The 19,713-nt window shown below is 49.1% G+C and overlaps 1 protein-coding gene across 12 annotated transcripts in view; it reads right to left on the reverse strand.

Moving 5' to 3' along the window:
* Positions 1-588: 588 nt before the first annotated feature.
* BCL9 (BCL9 transcription coactivator) overlaps positions 589-19,713 on the reverse strand; it is a 95,893-nt gene continuing 76,768 nt past the window's right edge. For 7 of the 12 annotated variants that reach the window (XM_032361335.1, XM_032361336.1, XM_032361333.1 and 4 more), the window contains 8 exons: positions 19,013-19,103; positions 14,378-14,690; positions 13,082-13,398; positions 11,653-11,842; positions 10,674-10,773; positions 5,539-7,780; positions 4,053-4,313; positions 589-2,971 (listed from right to left, as the gene is read on the reverse strand). In XM_032361335.1, the coding sequence (XP_032217226.1) occupies positions 1,854-2,971; positions 4,053-4,313; positions 5,539-7,780; positions 10,674-10,773; positions 11,653-11,842; positions 13,082-13,398; positions 14,378-14,430 (4,281 nt within the window). In that variant the 5' untranslated portion in view covers positions 14,431-14,690; positions 19,013-19,103 and the 3' untranslated portion in view covers positions 589-1,853. The other 5 variants (XM_032361342.1, XM_032361341.1, XM_032361340.1 and 2 more) reach the window with 5 other exon arrangements.

Below are 19,713 nucleotides of genomic sequence, written 5' to 3' on the forward strand. Positions count from 1 at the left end.
CAAGCCCCAGTGCACAGAAACACAAACAGCTAGTCCCTCAGAAAGGGACCACTGCAGCGCTGAAGGAGTTTGGTGGGAGGTAAGCCATGCCCAGAAGGAGCAAAGCCCCAGAGCGGATGCCGGGTGGAAAGGAGACAGAAAGTGCAGGAAACCACGATCTGCAGGTACAGTAGTAGTAATGTTTTACCTTAGCAAGACCCAGGGACATTTGAGGGCTTGTGCAAATGACTGAAAATATACCTTTAGCCTTAATTACTTCACACCATTAAATTGGCTCTCACAGAAATTCCTGCGAACGACCACTAATTACCTCCAGAGGTAAATTTCCACACTGGGGGCCGGGGCTGCTCTTCCGCTTACAGCTAGGCCTTGGTGACGGAGCAAGGACAGGTGTGTGGGACAGATCTCCAAGTGGTTGTTCCTCATCCACAGGGAACATGCTTCACCTGGGTAGGCACTTCTGTCGACTTCCCCTAACCTTCATCAACCAACTCCGATGCCAAGCTGCTATGCTTCTTGGGGCATGTGGCAGCTACCGTGCCCAGCACTGAGCAAACGGGAATCCAAGTGAACAAAGAAAGGCAATTCCATTTTGTAAGAAACAATATATTTTATTTTTCTGACACCACAGCTCTGGTGAGTGGTTTGTACCAAATTTAATGGAGGTTACACAGAACGTTTTACGCATGGGAGGAGGAGGGAAGGGAAGGAACCACAAAATTAAAAACAAAAACGAAAACAAAATCCTGGATAGCTTTTAGCATCTGTTCCACTCCCACATTGATAAATTTCACTTGGGAATTCCTAATAAAAGGAGAACAGAAAACAAGGTGGGCAGGGAAGGGCATGTTGGGGAAGAGAACGGGGAAAGAAGACCATCGAGCATCCCAAGCACAGGCCTTTCCCTCCCGGAGCCAGAGCCCCGACGACACTCGGCCTGGAAGGCGAGGCTTCTTCCTTAGATTTACTTCCCCCAAGTAACACCGTGTATTGCAGCTGCCAAAGGGAAAAAGGAGGAAAGAAGGGGTCATCCATGGCGGAGCATGCCACGGGGGAAGGAAACACACTTAACCAAGGAGATGGAGAGGGAGAAGGGAGGGAAACTGAGAGAAAAACGTGAAGGTGGGTTTGTAGACTGGGAGAGACAGACAAGTGCCGGAGAGCACTCGAACTGAAAAACAAACGTCCTAAGCTTCATTATTTTTAAAAAGAATAATCTCCCCCCTCCCCCCACCCCTCGCTGAACTTAGTTCCTTTTTTTGTGCTTTTCATTAATACTCTGCTCTGAGGTCGTAGTTTGGTTTTTTTCTATACACTGGAGTTGAAAGAAAATAGTCCAAAGGTCTGAAGATGGATTCTCCACCTAAAGTAAACAGCCCAGCATTCCTGTTCTCCTCTTGTCCCAAAGACTAAAGTCTCTGCTAAAATCCCTTTTACAATATAGTACAGTACACAAAAAAATAAAGCCCAAAGCAAAAAACAAACCAGAAAAGAATCCTGGGAGAAGCCAGTCCAAAGGACGTAAACATACAGAGAACGGTGCAACACATGACCGATGGCAATTCTCAAAGCACAGCTACAGATTCCCAAAAGTAGGTGCCATCATGGGATACCCAAGTCCACAAAAATAATTTTTAAAAAATAAATCTTAAAAAAAACACACCTGTTGATTAAATGAATCATTTGTTTTCAGGTAAATCCATACATTCTCGAGTTCCCCCCTCCCCCAAAGCAGCCCTCGGGTCTCTGTTCTCCTATTGCATGACCAACAGTACTCCTGGAACTCCCTCAAAGCAGCTCTCAGGACCTGGAATCTCATCTTGACAAGGATCGGCACATCCAATCTTAGCAGCTTAAAACATCATGTTTCCTGGGTTGCCAGGTCCTTGGCTAAATCCACCCATGCCCACGTCGGCGGCCATGCCCCGGGGCCTCATCTGTGGAGGGATCATGATGTTCTGTTGGGGTCCCATCATGCCCTGCATGGACATCATCATGCCTGGAGAACCCACAGGCCCAGGGTGGGTGTAGAGCCCAGCAGGCCCCCGATCCTTGCCAGGAATCATGCCCACGGCAGCAGCTGGATTGCTCATCAGGGTAGGCTGGCCGGGCATGGTAGACTGTGCTGGTGACATCATCCGATGGTGAGGTCCCATCATGCCTTGCTGGAGAAAGGCTGGTGGTCTCATTGGGTTGTGGCCCGGCATGGATGGGGCTGTACCAAGAGGGATGTCCGGAGTTCCCACTGGCCCTGGGCCTCCCATGCCAGGTAATGCTAGTCCCATTCTGGGGGCTTGTTCACCCATCATCCCCTGCATGTGCGAAAACCCAGGTCCGGGACCTTGGGGCTGTTTACGGCCTGGGACTTCCCCTCGAGGGAAATATTGCAGTGTCTGGCTAGGCTTCTCGGATGGAATAATGCGAGACAGATCGAACTCCGGTATTCCGGTGGCTCCAGGTCGGATGACCTCCTGCAGATCTGGGTCTGTAAACACTGAAGGCATGCTGTTCCCCAGGACAGCGAAGGAGTCGGGACCCCCGGGGCCTCCAGGCTTGCAAAGTGCTGCATCTGCTGAACTCTGAGGCAGGGTGCTGGGGCGGCCGAGGGGGCCTTCTCCTGGGAAACCCATACCTCCTGGGAAGTTGCCCTGCCCCCCACTGGGGCCATTGTGAGGGAATGGAACCTGCTGTGGAGGAGACTGTACTGGAGGGAAGCCCTGGGGGAAACCCATCCGTCCTTGAGGTACCATCGGAGGCTCCTGGGACCCATGCCCCATAATAGGATTGTGTGACATCAAGCCGGGCCCCATTGGGACCCCATGAGGAGGTATGTTGGGTCCCATGGCATTCGGAGAGGGCATCTGATTGGAGTGAGAAAGTGGCTGGGTCATTCCCATTGGGCTGAGGGTTGGCATCGGAACCACGGGGTTTGGACCTGAAATTCGAGGATTCTGTGTATTAATGCCCATTCCTAGAAAAATAAAGATATCAAAAGAATCACCTTAACCGAGAGCAACTTAGAAAAACTAAGAAATTCAATTAACAACAACAACAATAAAATCCACACGTATCACATGTGCAAGGGACTCTGCTGGGAAAACATACAACACGAAATCCCTGCCCTTCAACGAGATTAAAATACATTTTGGAGCCTATAAGCCAAGAGCTCTACAAGAGGATATATTTTGAATGTTAAACTGTATGACATAAGGATATGTAGAAAACAACTAGGAAAAAAGTCACCGGTGTGAAAATTTACAAATTAATATGTACACCAATTTAGCCTTCTTCATCGGAGACATTATTTAATATAGAAGTGAACTCGTCTGAACGACTTAGGTAAGGTCCTCTTGGAGAAAGAGGGTTAATCAGTCCTGCAAGTCCAAGAATCAGATATAGCAAGGAAACCAAACAGTCCTTTACCAATTGACATTTGGCACTTTTTTATACTGCCTTGCAAAGAGAGTGTTTCAGACTCTAGGTTATATGAAACGCTAAAGAAATGATAACTTGTAACAGAAAAGGAAAGCATGCTGGCTCTATTGTAGTCTCTGGGGCATTTAAGTATTTGGTGTCTCTGTAGAATTACCACTGAGTATATTGAGAATGGTGCTTGCTAGGAAACAGGGGCTTTCCCCTGTCTGAAATCCTGTGGCTGCTTGTGGTTGGAGGCTGCTCTTCCAGAAAAACACTTGAGAACTAAAGACATTCTGATCAGCATGTATTTGCTCCAGGAGGATTCCCCACCCCCCTCCCACCCCCTCGAAAGGGAAAAAAGAACCCATCCCGGTACACAGAAACATTAGAACTTCTGTTACGGAATTGTAAGCACTCTAAGCAAACCTGCTTTCTGACAGACACACTGAATCACACGAATACAAACTTGCTTTTGTTTTCTTCCTCTCGCCAAGACACTGATTCTACTAATGGTACTCTTTCTCAACTCATTCCATTTCCATCCGTTGAGGTCTGCCGCTGTCGAGAAAAGGCATGCGAGAAGTCTCTCTTCCGTCTAACACTGGCTCCATATTCCTAGCTTCCTGATTTCTTACCTGGCATATTATTCATCGATGGCAAGTTGGGAGAACGAGCTGGAGGGGAGTCGTCATCGGAGCTGGCCACAGTCTTGATGGCGTCGTGGTATAAAGGGGTAGAACTGGGCATTGCGAACTTGGACATTCGAGACATCATAATAGACAGCGGGTTCTGGGAAAGGGTCGGCTCTGGAGGCATGGTGTAAGGTGTACTAGAGGGAAGACTTCCAGGGATATTCACAGAGGCAGACTGGCTGGCTGTAGGAGGTGGGGGGCCACCTAGAAGAAAGCAAAATAAAACAACGGGCCAGGAATTAGACTCCTCTCAAAGGCAGTTGAGCCTATATAGTTATGAACTAGCAAGGCCACGAATGAGACAAATGAACAGACAGTGTTATTAGACCCAGGACACGAACCATCAATCTTCTGGTCAAGCTCCGTGTGTGTGTGCAGAGGGGCGACCGCAGCGCAATATGGAGGTGACGGGTCCGCAGAGGTGAAGACAAACACACCAAGGATGCGTCAGAAAGAGAACTTCAAGCTTGGGAAAAGCATGGTTTAGGGACAACTATTTTCCCTGAAAAGAATGTGAAATAAACGGCTCTCTCCCTTGCCCATCACAATTCTGAATTCCACTCAGGTGTCTGGTCCGCCGTGGAGCTAGGCCAGTGATGGGAAACCAGGTGCGAATTGTGTCACCCTGCACATGTGCTCCATTAATTTTCATGAGCAAGAGGGCTGAACGAAAAGGTTCTGAGGCAGCCGTTCCTTGGTACTGCTTTTGTGAACTGCTACCTAACGGAGAAAGGGACTCTTGAGCTGGGCAGGATGCCTCTCCTATCTTATTCTGAGTGTAGTTTCCCTCCAGCCGAGACAACACAGACCTAGTATTTACACCTCCGTGCTCATCTTCCACGGACCACCTCCGGTCCTAGTCACAAAACCACCATCATCAGCAAGAGCTTCTCCTAGGAAGAAAATACTGACAAATTGCCGCCAATCTGAGAACAGCAGTCTACCAAAGAAGGTTTTGGTAACCACCTCTGTGGTCAACACACACTTACGAGAACCACTCTGCTTCGGATTACACTCAGAGCCCGTGGACGTGAGGGCAGTCCCTTCGGGTGGCCAGTGGGCGGGTCTACTACTTACAGAAGCCACATTTACCCAATGACAAGGTGTTTTATTTCACCGTGTGTTCACTGTGAATTATTCCATGAAACGACACATGCTTCCACTTCTCCCTCCTCCTCGGAACGATACTATCTGACAACCATATCCTGTGCTAATAAGAGCCCCATGTCTCTATCAGGACCCGACGCTTGTGCAGAACCCCGTGGGAGCACTGATCATGCACCCAGCTGCGAATGCATCCACCTGCCACGGGCCACCTCCTCCAACTGCAGAATCATGCTAGGACAGCAGTTTTTCTTAAAAGTACATCAATCAGGCTTTTGCAATCTCCGGCTACAGGGCACAACGGGGAAGACGCGAGCATACTGACCTGACTCTACACTGCCCAGCATGGCTGGGGAGGCCATGGTGAGGGGTGCTTTATGGTTTGGAGGGATCCCGGGACTCTGGAGGGGAGGTTTTGGAGAGGAGGTCCATCCAGGTGACGGGGCAGGAAGTGATGGAGACTTGAGGTGAACAGGCGAAGCAGCAGCAGACCCCAAGACAGGGGGGGACTTAATGGAAGCAGCAGCAGCTGGGCCCGCCAGCATGCCTGCCAGCTGCGATGGAGTCTGGGGGGACTTGAGGTTCCCCGAGGGTGAGCCCAGCATTGGTGACTGGACTTGGCGCATCGTGGGAGATTTCAGAGGGTTAATGCCTGGGGAATGTACCTGGCTGCCTGCCACAGATATATCCAAGGGCTTCCGCCCCAGGCCACGCTGGACTGGAGGAGCTGTGTTGAGGCTAGCGGGGTTACTGGAAGGGTTGAGAGGTAGTGGTGGCATGTGACTGAGCCGGCTGTTAGTCCTTTGGTCGGGCCCAATGGGTTCTCTGAGATTCCGCAAGCCACTGTTGCTGCCTGGACCCTGAGACATGGGAAGGAATGGCCTGGGGCCCATGCCGTACTCCTGCTGGGGGTGCTCACCAAAGGGCAGGGGCACCATCTTCTGCTGAGCCGGCAGCATGTCTGCGCCCCCCGGGCGTAATTTCATCATCTCCTCAGGGCCCGCCCCAGCCTCTCTCATCTTCTGAGGTATCATCTGAGGGTTGGATCCCATGTTGACGTTTAGACTGACATCTCCCTTCATCCCACTAGGAACCATCCCAAACTCAAGTTCCCGACCTGGGCCCATCTGGGGGGGCATTCCTTTAGGAAAGTCGCCCCTGGAGGGACTCAGAGGGCCCTCGACGGGTATTCGAGGGAAAATGGGATTATTCCCAGGCTCCATGTGTCGCTGGGCACCTGGGATCATCCTGTTCATCTCCATGCTGGGCCTAATGGTCTCCATGCTCATCCCCGGGGGTAGAGCCAGCTGCTTCTCCGCCAGCTGCTGTTGGAACATCTCTTCAGACAACCCTTGGGGGTTTGGGAAGCGTTCCCCTCGGCCGGGGCCACTAAAGACACCCTGGCCAGGTGGGAAGTTCCGACCATCTGCGATTTTTGGCACATCGTCTGGCCAACTGACTCCAGAAAGACCTGGTCTAGAGGCTGGGTTGGGGACATTCGGCCCCTCCATTTCTGAGTTGATCATTCCTGCAAATCCGGGCAGGCGCATCTGGCTCCCCGGCATGTTGGGGTGGGGAGCCATGCCCCTCGGGGGCAGAGAGTGGGGCATGTTGAGCCCATCGGCGAAGGGCTCGGCCCCACCAGGCCCCCAGCCTTCGCTGGGCGCCATCTGGTACGGAGGGGGAGGCCCCCGGACCACACCCCGAGGCCCATGCTGATGGACCATCATGTCCTGGAGGGAGCACTGCTGCACCACCACCTGCTCCTGCTTCCTCCTCTTCTCCTCGTAGAACTCCTGCTGCAGTTTCAGCCATGCTATCTGCTCAGGGGTCATGTGGTCCAGATGCTCGGGTCCCATGGGCCCAGACTGGGAGTTCATGGAAGGTGGAACCATTTCATCTGGAGAGAAGGGCACATCTCTATGTCCTTGAGGGCCAAATGGAGCTCCCACATCAGTCCGGGGCCCGGGGCCCTTTCCTAGGCTTTGGGATTGAGCCATCATGGCCTGTATCGGCCCTTCTGGTTTCTTCTGAGGTCCATCTAGTACCCCAGGGTTCTGCTGGGGTCCCCCGCTTTGTCCTCCTGTGAATTCTTTCTCGTCGGGGAAAAGCATACGTTGGATGTCTCGGAGCGTTTGTAAGGAACGCTCCCGGTGCTCCAGCTGCTCCTGAGACAGTCCATCGGGGTTCTCTCCCAGTGTAGGGGGCTCTCCACTGGACACCGGTGGAGGTGGAGGGGCTTTGGGATCTGCTGAAGAGCTATTGCTCCCCTGGGAGACAGGGGTCACCGCTCGGTTATTGGGTGTCGAGTTTGGCCCGCTACCGTCTGGGGGCAGTGGAGTGGAACTGGCAGGACTGCCTACGGAAGGAATCAGTTTGTTGTCTACACCAGGACTATCCCGGTCCAGGGGACGCGGGGGTGCAGCAGGCTTGGGTGCTGGTGCCGGGATGGGTGGAGTCGGCTGCAGTCTGGTGTTCTGGGAAGAATTCTGGTCCTGGTTGGCTGGAGCTGGGGGCTGTTGTGGGAGGGGTTTCGGATCGTTCCGAATGGCAGATAACTGTGTGTTCTGAAGACAAACGAGATTTTAAAAATCATTGGTAAATTGTACAGAAAGGCAATTAAAAAAGCAAGACACATTACAAGGATCTGTCCCAGGCCCGTAAATCTACTCTGACATTTGCCACAGAAAGTGCCCATGGCCAACCCCACTCTGGACATGGGGATGTTCTGATTTTTTTTCTTCCATTTTCCTGTCAAATGGCATCCTCTTTCCCTTGCTAAGGATTAGGTTTCAATAACTTTATAAGCATGCCAGAAGAGAGCCACTCTGCCAAAGTGAATACATCTGAGTATCTATTTCGAGGAACAGGTTTGAGATCACATGTCTACTGTGTGTTTCTGATTCAAAGAGAGATTAGTTTCTTGGTATGTGGGAGGCTGTACCTAACACCTTTTTCTTTTCCCCGAAAGTACAACTGGGTCTGTAGGCTTCTCATTGTCAATCAAGAGGTCTGCTGTTCTCAATGGAAAGAGAAAGTACTTGTCGCTCCCGGCTCTGTACGCCACCAGCCAGAGGAAGCAGGGAGGGCTGCTCTGTTTCAGCGTCCCCTCTGGCATGGCGACTGCCAAAGGACTCCTCTCCTGGAGTTTCCAGGGGGCCTGACAGCTCTGGTTTCTGTTTTCGGTTTGTGATCACTGATTCCATATTCGATAAGAATTCGTACATTAACTGTAGTAAGAGAATCCGCAGGCAGGAAGCGTCTGTGGCGAAATCTGAGGCTATCTAGTTCACGGTGTCTTTTGATCTGTTCTTTCCAATAGGCAGCCGACTGCCCTTCTCTAGGGTGGAGGAGAGCCTCGTTATTATTTATTAAGTACCGACACTACACTAGGTCCTGGGGTGAAAGCACCTCCCCTGCGGCCAGTGACACAGGTGCTGCTGGTGTCAGGAAGAGGGACGTACTTGTGCTGGGGCTGAACCTTGGCACCGCTGACGGTGCTGGAGGGAAGGTCCTGAGGAAGAACAGACCTTCATGGGAGGGCTCTTTCACCAGCCTGCGGCGAGCCACACGGCCCCTTCTTTGATGCTCATTTGTTTCGACTTGTTCACTTAATCCAGTCTACTTTCAAACCCCTAAGGCTCCTCCTTACCTCCCCACTTGCTCTCTGGAATGTTTCCCTGTGTACAAACTTGTACACGAATCGTTATGTGTACCTCTGCATTGAACAGTCTGTGTTGCTTAAACACAAAGCCTGTCTTCGAGTGTGCACACTCTGTGGGTATGTATATAAATGTTTCCCGTGCAGGTACCCATGCCCCGATGTCTGCATACAGAGACAGTGGCAGGGAGGGCTGGCTGAGCATGCATGACTCCACATGCTCTTGGGTCTCCTGCATCCCTGACTCCCTCGCTGTAGTGTCGGTGTCAACTTAAATTTCCCTCCGGTGCCATTTTAAGTTTGCATTTGTTGGCCAGCTTTTGTTTGTTTGCTGGGGACAGGCCCAGACTTCATGTCATGTGACCAGGAGAGAAGCTGCAGTTTAGTGCCATCCTTTTGATTCTAGACTGGGAGTGGTGGTGATTTGATTATTCCCAATTATATCCTTAATTCCTTTTCTGACTCAGTTCAGTACCGAAGAAGGTAAAGGTGAGAACTAGAGTTAAGGTCTGTCGCTAAGTCAATCAAATATTGGTTTGCACTATGCTAGTCCCTGTACATTCCAGGATAATTTAAATTTTAAATTTTACATATACATATGTATAAAATGTTTAAGTATAAATTAAAATATACATACATTTTAAATGTTTTGTTCATCCATCTTCTACCCTTCTTGAATAGCACAGATGTAGGAGGAATGTGAAATGCTTTCTCTAAGTCTAGGAAAGCCAAGCTCTGCTGTGTCAATGAAGAGGGACTCCACTGATATACAACACAGACAGAAAGGTCATCTATTTTATCTTGAACTGTCATTTGACTCATTTATTGCCACTTGGCTTTTCCCATGTTGAAGAATCTGCTGAGTGCTAGATTTTATGTTTCCTGAAAGCAGGGACTGTGTCTTGAACCTCTTAATGTCCCCATAACATTGGGATGGGGATGTCTTGACAATGCAAGTCACAGAAACAGCTTTTGGTTCCACGTGGAATGCTCTGTGTATTCAAACAACCATTGCGTGCCTTTTCTAACGTGGTTCATGGCAGGTAATTAAGTTCCAGAGAAGAGACAGACTAACATTTCTTATAATTTTGGAAATATCAAGCAATTAAAAGCACTCGATGGTCCTCTCACTTTGAAGTAAGTAAGATTCATTCTGAAAGTCACTGAGACTCTAATTGGGGTGTTATCAGCATGGACCCCAGTACTGGGGGTTTACTTATTCCTTTTCTGTTCTGCAACCAACTCAAGAGCATTTATTAGTTTTTAAAAACCTGCCCTGTGGGGGCGCCTGGGTGGCTCAGTGGATTAAGCCTCTGCCTTCGGCTTAGGTCATGATCTCAGGGTCTTGGGATGAAGCCCCACATCAGGCTCTCTGCTCAGCAGGAAGCCCGCTTCCCCCACACCCCGCCCCTCCTGCCTCTTTGTCTACTTGTGATCCCTGTCAAATAAAATCTTAAAAAAAAACAACAAAAAAAAAACCCCTGCCCTGTGCACAGGGTCTGAGTTCAGATTTTCCCAGAGATGGCAGGAGAAAAGAAATTGAAGTGCTCCATATAGCTCCTTTTTGATTCTGGGTCTTTCTTTCCTAGTAACCCATCAGTATACCAGCCCGCAAAAGCAAAGGCCAGTACAGCGTCGTCTGCCTGAAACCATGCAATGTCTCGAGGAGGGGTGCAAGAGATGCCCGAAGCACAGCTTAGACCATCAAGACTATCTCCCTGTCAACAGCATTCCCCAGCTCCCACCTTTACAGCTACCGGAGTGCCTTTAAACCACACACCACTTTCAAAATGGCCTACCAGAGGGGCTGTGCTTCGCTCTGTCTTGCTGTTAGAGATGTTCTGGATGTGGAAAGAGACGATAGTTTCAACCTGGCCCTTCAACACAGCTTCTGCAGCTCTGCAGAGACGAAAGAGAGGCACACACTAGGACTTGCTTCTGTTCCACCACCTGTAATGCCAAAGCACTTTAACCCGTGATTGAACTTGTGAGAGAAGGAGGGCGGGTCTGTGTGGAGAGCCACCAGAAGTGTTGAGTAAGAATCAAGAAACACAGGTTTTCATTATTCGTGTCTATCATTTACCACCAGACTTCTGAAATCTAATGAGAGCCATTAGCAAATCTCAAAAGAGACACTAGAAAAAAACACCAAGATTTTCTCCTTCAAACCAATACACTGTGGTAGGTGTTTTATAGAATCTTGGTTCCAAACCCCAACCATGAAAGGCAAACATGAAATCTCACAACACCTAATGATAATTTAAGGCTGTGGAAACTCACTCTGTATGTATGTAGGGCAATTCCCGTTTTCCATAAATTAAGTAAGTGGCTAAAAAAATCTGCTGATCCACCCACCAGAAACATAGGTACCCAAACATTCACAGTACCTATCTCTTGAATTCCAGACATATTCTTCTTTTAAGTTATATTTTCTAATTATTCTGAGATAGACACGTATTACTTGTGTTATTTAAAAAAGAATACTAAACTATAAGAAAGTGTATATTGTGTAATCAATCTCTTTGATGTTTAAAAAAAGATTTCTATGTATATTATAAGCATAAAAACTTTCCGGCAGGAAAGCCAAAGAAGTATCATCAATGGTCGCCTCTGGGGAGGTTTCATATTTTATTTTCTTTTACCCCTTTCCATACTATTAACTCTAAGTGAGAATATCACCGGTGAGGGGAGAACAAGGATTACTCTTCAGTGGGAATAAGAACTTCAGTGTCCAAACGCACAAGCCACATCAACAGCGAGGCATAGCTATTAACTTACTTATTGGCCATCTCAGTAGAAAACACATACACCACTTTGGCGGGAGTCTTCTGAGCAGGTGTGGGCTCCGGGGCAGTAGTCTGGCCATGGGAGGGGGTGGACGACCTGGGGGCTGCAGCATTGGATGGGGTCATCGAGTGTGGCGTGTGCTGGGAATCCTGGGACTTTATGTGGTCAGCAGAATTACATTCTAAAAGAATGAAAAGACTCGTGTCATAGAAAGAAGAAAACTTATGCCAGCATTCATAGCACCACAACACAAACCCACCTTGAGAATGTCAAAGAGGAAGTACCCTGCTAAGAGGAAACCTCTCCAGCTCATAAAAATTCCAGAACGCTTCTCCTGAAATGACCAATTACAAAGCACTCTCCCCCACCACCCCTAACCTCACCACCTCCTTCCTTCTCTATTACACACCCTTCAGACATTAGCACAAAGGTCCCTCCTTCCTGGAAACCCTTTTGGAACCTCTTGGACTGGATGCCCCTGTGAGTTGAACCCACAGCCCCCAGATCCCCTGATTTCAGCATTTATCACATTTATTGTAATTGTTTAATGAGCCGCTATGCGGGTGCCCTCAGATTCTTACAGCCAGCAACCGAACGGTGCTGACCATGCCCCCCACGCCCAGCACGTGCAGGCACTCCCACAGGCCTCCCACTAATACCGGGGTGGAGGGGAATAGAGGAAAGACAGGGAGCAATCGCTCAGATTTCCGTTTCTAATTTGGACTGGTGGGGAGGGTGTCCCACTTCCACTCCTGGAATGCAACTTCATGCTCTGGCCTATAGTTAAGATTTTTGGTTTTATAGTAGGAGAAAAAACAACAGAAGTCATAGCTGCTGGCCCCGCCTTCTTCCCAGCTGGCCAGGTTTTGCTGCCTCCCTTGTTTCTAGCACATGTAGCCACCCAGTCCAGCCACACGGGAATCAGCTGTGACAAACCCCACGGGTGCCAGCGCTTCCTCTTGTCACTACAGCTTTGGCAGAGTGGTGGCTAAAGAGTACAGACCCCAAGTCTTAGAGGGCGAATCCAACAGAGAAGAGGAGGAGAGGCCCGGAGAACTGCTCCAGTGTGGGCCCCTGGTAGACAAAAACGGGGGCTTGATAGTGAAGAAGAAATAACAGGGAGGCCAGAAATACCCTTAAGAACATGGTGAGGACCGTGGAACGTCTGCCCATAATCCCCGACTCATGTGTGTCCTCAAGAGCAAGGACTCCTCGACAGGGTGGTTTCCGACTGCTCTTCAGTCAGTAGGAAAACGAGAAGGAACAGTCCCATCTTAATAAGCAGTGAGGTGAGCTCCTGAATCTGATACCTACTCTCCCCACTTGGCTGCTCTTAGGCTCTCCGGCACCCACCAACGTCAGGGGCCTTCCCTCGGGAACGCCTACTTCCCTCTGAGTCTCAAAGATCTTATAGACATACCTTTAATGTCAGAGTCATCGTTTGGAGTCCCAGGATCTCTCTGATCAAAGGAGTCGGCGGAAATACTTCGCTCCCTTTTCCCCTTGCCCTTGGCACCATTTCCAGCCCCATTCTTCAGCCCCATGCTCCCACCTGGGCCAGGGAGTGCTTTAGGTGTATGGCCCCCACTCTTGGAGTCACAGGGGGATGGCTGGGATTGGCTGGCTGAGCCCCCCTGTTTACCCTGATTGGAGAATTTGGAATCCAGCTGGGGGTTTCCAGATGGGGACATCACTGTAGGGGGACGGACCATCACCTCCTGCTTTGACTTAGGGCTACTAAAAGAGACAAATAATAAAGGGAGATCAGATGCCGGATGTAGCTGGTCAGCCCAAATCAGGGAGAAGCAATTTTTAGAGTAGGTCAAGGAGACACAGAGGACTGAGTACCCGCCCTACCTTTCACCTCAGTTCCTTCCCCGCTCCCTCCAACCCTGCTCTCTTCTCAGCGCTAGGTGCTAACTAACCCAGAGGAGGCTCAGGCAGAGTGGCCTGCCAGGTCTCAGGAACCCTAGAGTCACATGGGGACCCATCTCTAGGGCTTCTGTCAATAAAGGACAATGGTTTCTATGTACATAGAGAAGTGACTCTCATACTAAGACTAGCTCAGAGTAAACAAACAGGCATCGTTAAGATCAAAATACTATCCACCCCCTGGCTGACAACAAGGAACAGCTGTAACGAGAGCCTAGCTTCCCTGCTGGAAAATACAGCAGGGCCCAGAGAGCAGGAGAGGAAACCTGCTGGTGAGTGGCAGGTTAGGGAAACCCTCCCAGATATGAATCCTCCAACAAGCAGTACCACACACCAGGGCACATGTGCTCACGGGTGCCCCAAGGGAGGAGGAAAAAGTTTTTGAAAAACATCAATTTCAGTACTGCGGAATGCAGGAGAAAGCTTCACGTTGGGGGGCTGAGGGCCAGTGGGGACATCCTAGGACCTTGGGCCTCCTCACCATCCCAGGCCTCAGTTTCCTCACATGCCAGGGTTAGTACACCCACTGTACCGGGTGGATTCTAAGGTGCCTTCCGTTGTGCTTTGGTGAGGGAGGAGGGATGGCAAAGGGGCACAGTCAGGGAATAACGGGCAAAGCACTGCCAGAAAGTCTGACTGCACTGTAGCCTGTTGACTCGTCTGTTTTCTCTTCCTTTCCCCATTTCTTCCACTTCAACACACTGTGCCCTCAATGAGTGTTCAAGGTCCACCTCCGACACCACCACCCCCCGCCAGGGGCAGCTGGGCAGGCCGCAGCCCTTACCTCTGTGTGTTTCCTGACGGAGAATTCCTCACTTTAGGGTTACTGGAATGCATTGATTGAAATCCTGAGCTTGCAGTCACAGACAGGGATGGGCTCACCGAGTTCCTCTCGGGCAGCAGCAGAAAGAGCTGCTGAGGGCAGTGGCGGCAGCCCGCTGCTCGCTGGGGGCGTCCCTTATCGCTGGCCACCTGTATACCTTTTTCCTCTTTGTTTTTCTCTGCTGTGGAAGTGGGTCCTTTCCCCTTGCAGCTCCAGCATTCTCTGGGGGTGTGCCTCCTGCTGCCAAAGGGAAATCTCGCATCTCCAGGGCACACTATGGGAAAAGGCCACCCAAAAAGAGTTGGGATCAAAAACACAAAAGATATAAAACACCCTTACAACAGGATCGAAGGTAAGGTGCTAGCCAGCTGGACAGTGCAGCCTCTGGGTTGCTCCTCAGCTTCAGCGGGGTTCAAGGAGCAGTGGTGTCCGCGCTCTGACACTAAGGCCCTGGGAGAGTGACAAGACTCTCTGCCAGGCACACAAGCCTCCTGCCTTGTAGCGTGGACCCGGTGTTTATAAGCAGGTGAGAGAAACATTTTGTCTTCAGCCACATATTCTCCCTTCCATCTCTCTACTTCCAAATACAAACCAGTCAAACACCTGGGTTTTTCTTTTCTCAAAAACATGCCTTGAAACTGCAGGGTACTCCAAATCCAAAGCTACTATCTGGTCCTTCACCTCAAATGGCCAACAAGGCACTGAAATGTAACAAACCCATCCTAATTCAAACCACGAAACAAATGAATCTATGTTTCTATTCTCAGGGCCTTGTGGTGGGACACTGGAGGAGTTACTTCTGAAATCAGCTGTAGAGCCAACACCAAGTACAATCAGTTCTGCCCCCTGACTTCCATGATCTTTCTATTAAATTATGCCAAGGATGTGTCTTGCATTCTCACTGTTTAATGAGGGGGACCCTAGGCATGGGGAAGCATGGGAATGATCCGTAATGCTGAAAGTAAAAGAACATCTCTGAAAGCTAAGATGTTTTCTGAGCCAATTTGCAAGGCTAATTTGAAGCATAAAGGTCAAGAAAATATTCCCAAACCTAGCCAGAGAACAAATGAGAAAACCCTTTACTTAAGGACGCCTAGACTAGATACACTTTCAGTCCCTTCTCCTTCCAGGGTAGGTCCAACATGGCTTTCTGGTAACCACTGTCCCCCTCAGCTCCCTCCCCACCTTCTGCTATCTTGCTGCTGGGGTATGGGACCAAAGGAGGAGACAAGATGTAGGATTCTTGGCTGAAGGACCAAAGAGAGTTAGCAGGAACTCAGGTTCAGGTTCAGCTTACATACCCTTTGAGAGACTCCAGAACTGGACTAAGTTCTGGGAGCTCTACTCCAGGTTTTGGCACCGAGTAGGATCACTGTCAAGTGCTAAATGTCTCTTTCTTCATTTGGAAATTTGTAACAGGAATACGGAAGTTGTCAGTGCACCAGATTACATTTTTTTCTTTTTAAGTGAAGAAGTCAGGAAAAAGAACTAGAATAAAATGTTATGGAATGTTCCTATGCCGACCTTAGGAGAAAACATCCTAAAACACAATTTTTGTCTCGATTACACTTAAGGTTGTATTTTTATTCCCCACCCCCCCCTTCAGCTTTTTCCTTTTTCAGTTTAAACTATAAAATTGACCGTGGTTGTCAAGTTTGACATATGTGATTATAAACCATTTCATAACCTCTCACTAAACATCAGGAATCACTGGAAAAACAAAAGTAGCAAATGAATCTTGCATGGACAAAGCCATCAGAAAACATTTACCTCAGGAACAGAAAAGCAGTCACCACCTAGATAGTCCCCTTCTGTAACTTCTGGTACTTTCTGTCTGCATCACACATTCTAGCACTCAATCACATGTCATACTGAATAGTCCTATGTGTATGTTTCATCTCCCTATGCAGACTTTGTTCTTTGAAGACAGGAATCTTGTTTTAAAGTTCTTTGGCTTGTCTATAATCGTCAGCGTGATGTACTAAGATGTGGTTGGACCCTCCGTGATTTACCCAGCTTCTCCCAGAAAAGAAATACCTGGCATTTGTGTTGTACTCTTTTTCCAAAGGAACTCTGAACATATTACAACTATCGAATTGCCTCCATATGCCAGGCATTTCTAATGAGCCAATAGCAACGATGATTTCTAATGATACTGTGAGCATACCACTCTTTAATTTCAAAGTACTCCTACAACCAGTCTCTTGTTCTCGCGAGTTGCTCAAGCTTGATCAACAGGCCTGCACAGATGAGTGGCCAGAGCGCACATGAGCGGAAGGCGGGGCCTCTCCCAGGTTTGCCCCGACCCTGCTCTTCCTCAAGGCCATCTCCTTACCATGACTTTATGGGTGGAGACTGTGCAGAAGGCTGAAACAAGCATGTGGACTCACTGAGAGATGGGCAACAAAATCTAGGGTTTCAACCCTTGATCTAGGGAGTCGTTGGAGGAAGTTACCCTAGCCTTGGCCTAAGCCGAGCAAAAAAAAAAAAAAAAAAATCCTCCTGGTGTCTTATGATATAGTTCCAAAGACTCAAATTAGGCTCTCAGGCTCCTACATTTACAGGGTAGGCTCAACTGTTTTACCTTAAGAACTGGAAAAGCTCTTCCACTGAAGAGACCTTCATTAGAGAAACACACAGATTTTGTCCTCTGCTACCAAGAAACCTCCTAACTTTAAGATCTATTTATTCAACTCCCTTTCCTAATGAGAAGCTATATAAAATTCTTCCTAACTAGGGGTCAGGCACTCTTTTAAGTCCCTTAGTACTAAGCTCACTGACCACAGCACCAGGAGGCAGGTACCCCTATTTTCCCTATCTCAGAGATAAGGAAACTGAGCCTCTGAAATGTTCAGCTGTCTACCCGAGCAAGGTGGGTCATCTCCGAGTTAGCCAGACCCCAATGCATGAGAGAGCTGGCACAGGGCCGTGCACCCTGGCTGTGCTCTTTATCACTCCAGTGCCTGTCAAGATAGGGACTCCGGGGACAAGGGGAGCCAGTGTGCAGAATCAAATGCTCAGCAGCACAGTACCAGCGTGTGGGTGAACTACTGCTGGGATGACTACCATTCTCTAGCTCACTTGTTTATCCTGCCCACTGTCATTTCATATCTTGTTATCTCCAACTGTCCCCTTCCTTCCCGCCCTCCCTTCTGTCAGTGCATGGCTTGCCCTGGCTTAACAAGAAAAGAAGTCACCACGTCGGACAGGACATGCTCAGCACCAAATCTGCAAACCCGTTTTCCTAGTACCTAGCCCTCTCCTTCTTCTCTGTTACTGAAACAGACAAAACAGCCCCCTTTTCCCCAGATGTCAGTCCCACCATGGGTGGTATAGGCCCCATTCCTTCTAGCTTTCTGAGAGCTCTCTCTCTCTCTCTTTTGGCCTTCCCTACCATCTCCAGGATATTTCCAACCACTGCTTGGACAAGGAATAGTCTCTTCCAGCATTGAGAAAAAAACAAAAAAATTACAGGAAAACAAAGCCCAGCTCTAGCATGTTATTATTCCCTTCCAGAGCCAAGTCTCCCCAGGGTTGACAAGCGCACAGTCTTTACTTCCTTACTTGCCATTTACCCTTTCGCCATTTTTTTGTTTTTTTTTTTGACAGACAGAGAGAGAGAGAGAGATCACAAGTAGGCAGAGAGGCAGGCAGAGAGAGGGGGGAAGCAGGCTCCCCGCTGAGCAGAGAGCCCCATGTGGGGCTCCATCCCAGGACCCTGAGATCATGACCCGAGCCGAAGGCAGAGGCTTAACCCACTGAGCCACCCAGGTGCCCCACCCTTTCGCCATTTTTAAACCATCTTCCCCTCTCTACCCCTATCTGGATCACAGAAACCACTATTTTGGTTCAGGTCACCCCTGGCCACTGCTCTAACCTCATCTTACTCCATCTTGTAGACTGCCAGCTGATCGCTTCCCTCTTGAAACTCTCTTCTTTCGGTTTCCACGGTGCCCCACTTCCCTAGATCTCCTCCCGCCTCTCCAGTCACTCTCTGTGTGCCCCCTGTGCTGGCCCCTTCTCTATGCGATGTCTAGAACTCTGAGGTCCTTGGGACTCCACCCTGGGGTCTCTCCGCCTCTTGTTCGGTAAGCTTTCTCCATGCCAACCACTCCGTTTCCCGTCCCCAGCTCAGCTTCTGCCCTGTGGGCCTGAACCCACAAATGCCACCTGGGCATCTCCCTAGATGTCAGACTCAACAAGATGGGCAAGGAATTCATCTCCAGATAGCCTGCCTCCCCAAAGTGTTTGTCTTTCCTTCTTCCACACCGTGGTAAATGGTACCCAGCTGCTCATGCCACAAAAACGGGCATCATTCCCGACAAGCATCTCCCTCACCTCAAGCCTCCATCTTGAGTCTGAATATTTTTGCCAAGTGAATGAAATCATGGCTTCAGAATTTCATCTTCAGAAAGGGAAGGCAGAGACCAAGAGTGATTTGTCCGTACCTATATTCCCAGCACTTCCTATAGCACCTGGCATGTGGTACTCGCTCAAAAAATATCTCTTGAATAAAAGTTGGAAGCTTTTCCCCAAGCTCATCTTTCTAAGCCAGCGAAGCTCTCTAGTGCTACAATCCATCATCAGACTACTCACCAAAACCCCAAGGGTCACGATACTGCAGTGCTCATCCTGGAGGTGAGGAGGTAGAGGAATCCAGGAACCCCCTTCTCAAAGGACCCCTCACCTGGATGAGGATAAAGAAGAAAAATCTCTAAATGGCTTTAAAAGAAAATAAACTATACATCTTGCTACTGAATATCTTAAGAGCAGATTTCCTATGTATTCTAGAATGTGCGATTAAGAGACAGTTGTTGTCTCCCATGTAAAGGGAATCAGCTTCCAATTTTTAAAGAGTTTATTAGCCAATCTGTAGACATCTCAAGGCCCCTGAGACTTTCCCTCCTCCCTAAATGCACATTTTATTTTCAGAGACTGGGAAATACTAAGGGCAAATAAAATCAATGTTTCTACTTTCCAGATTTCTGGGCATTGAGTAGGGATAAAAAAAAAAAAAACACCTCACATTTTTTGCTTCTGCCGACTCCTTGTTAGTGCAGGGAACTGGAGCTAATGGGGAAGGAGAAAGAGACAAACCTGCAGACATGCTGTTGAATTCACGGAGTGAACTCAGTTGCAGCCCTCCCTCCTATGATCCCTCACTCTGCACAACAAGCACTCAGCAAGGAAAGGTATTTTCACATGCTTTTGTGAGAATGTGGGGCTGAACAACCTGGCCAGGTGATTTCCTGTGACTGAGTGCCTACTGTGTGCAAAATGCTATACTGAACGGGGCT

The sequence above is a fragment of the Mustela erminea genome, chromosome 10, assembly GCF_009829155.1.
Source record: "Mustela erminea isolate mMusErm1 chromosome 10, mMusErm1.Pri, whole genome shotgun sequence".
Taxonomy (NCBI): Eukaryota; Metazoa; Chordata; class Mammalia; order Carnivora; family Mustelidae; genus Mustela; species Mustela erminea.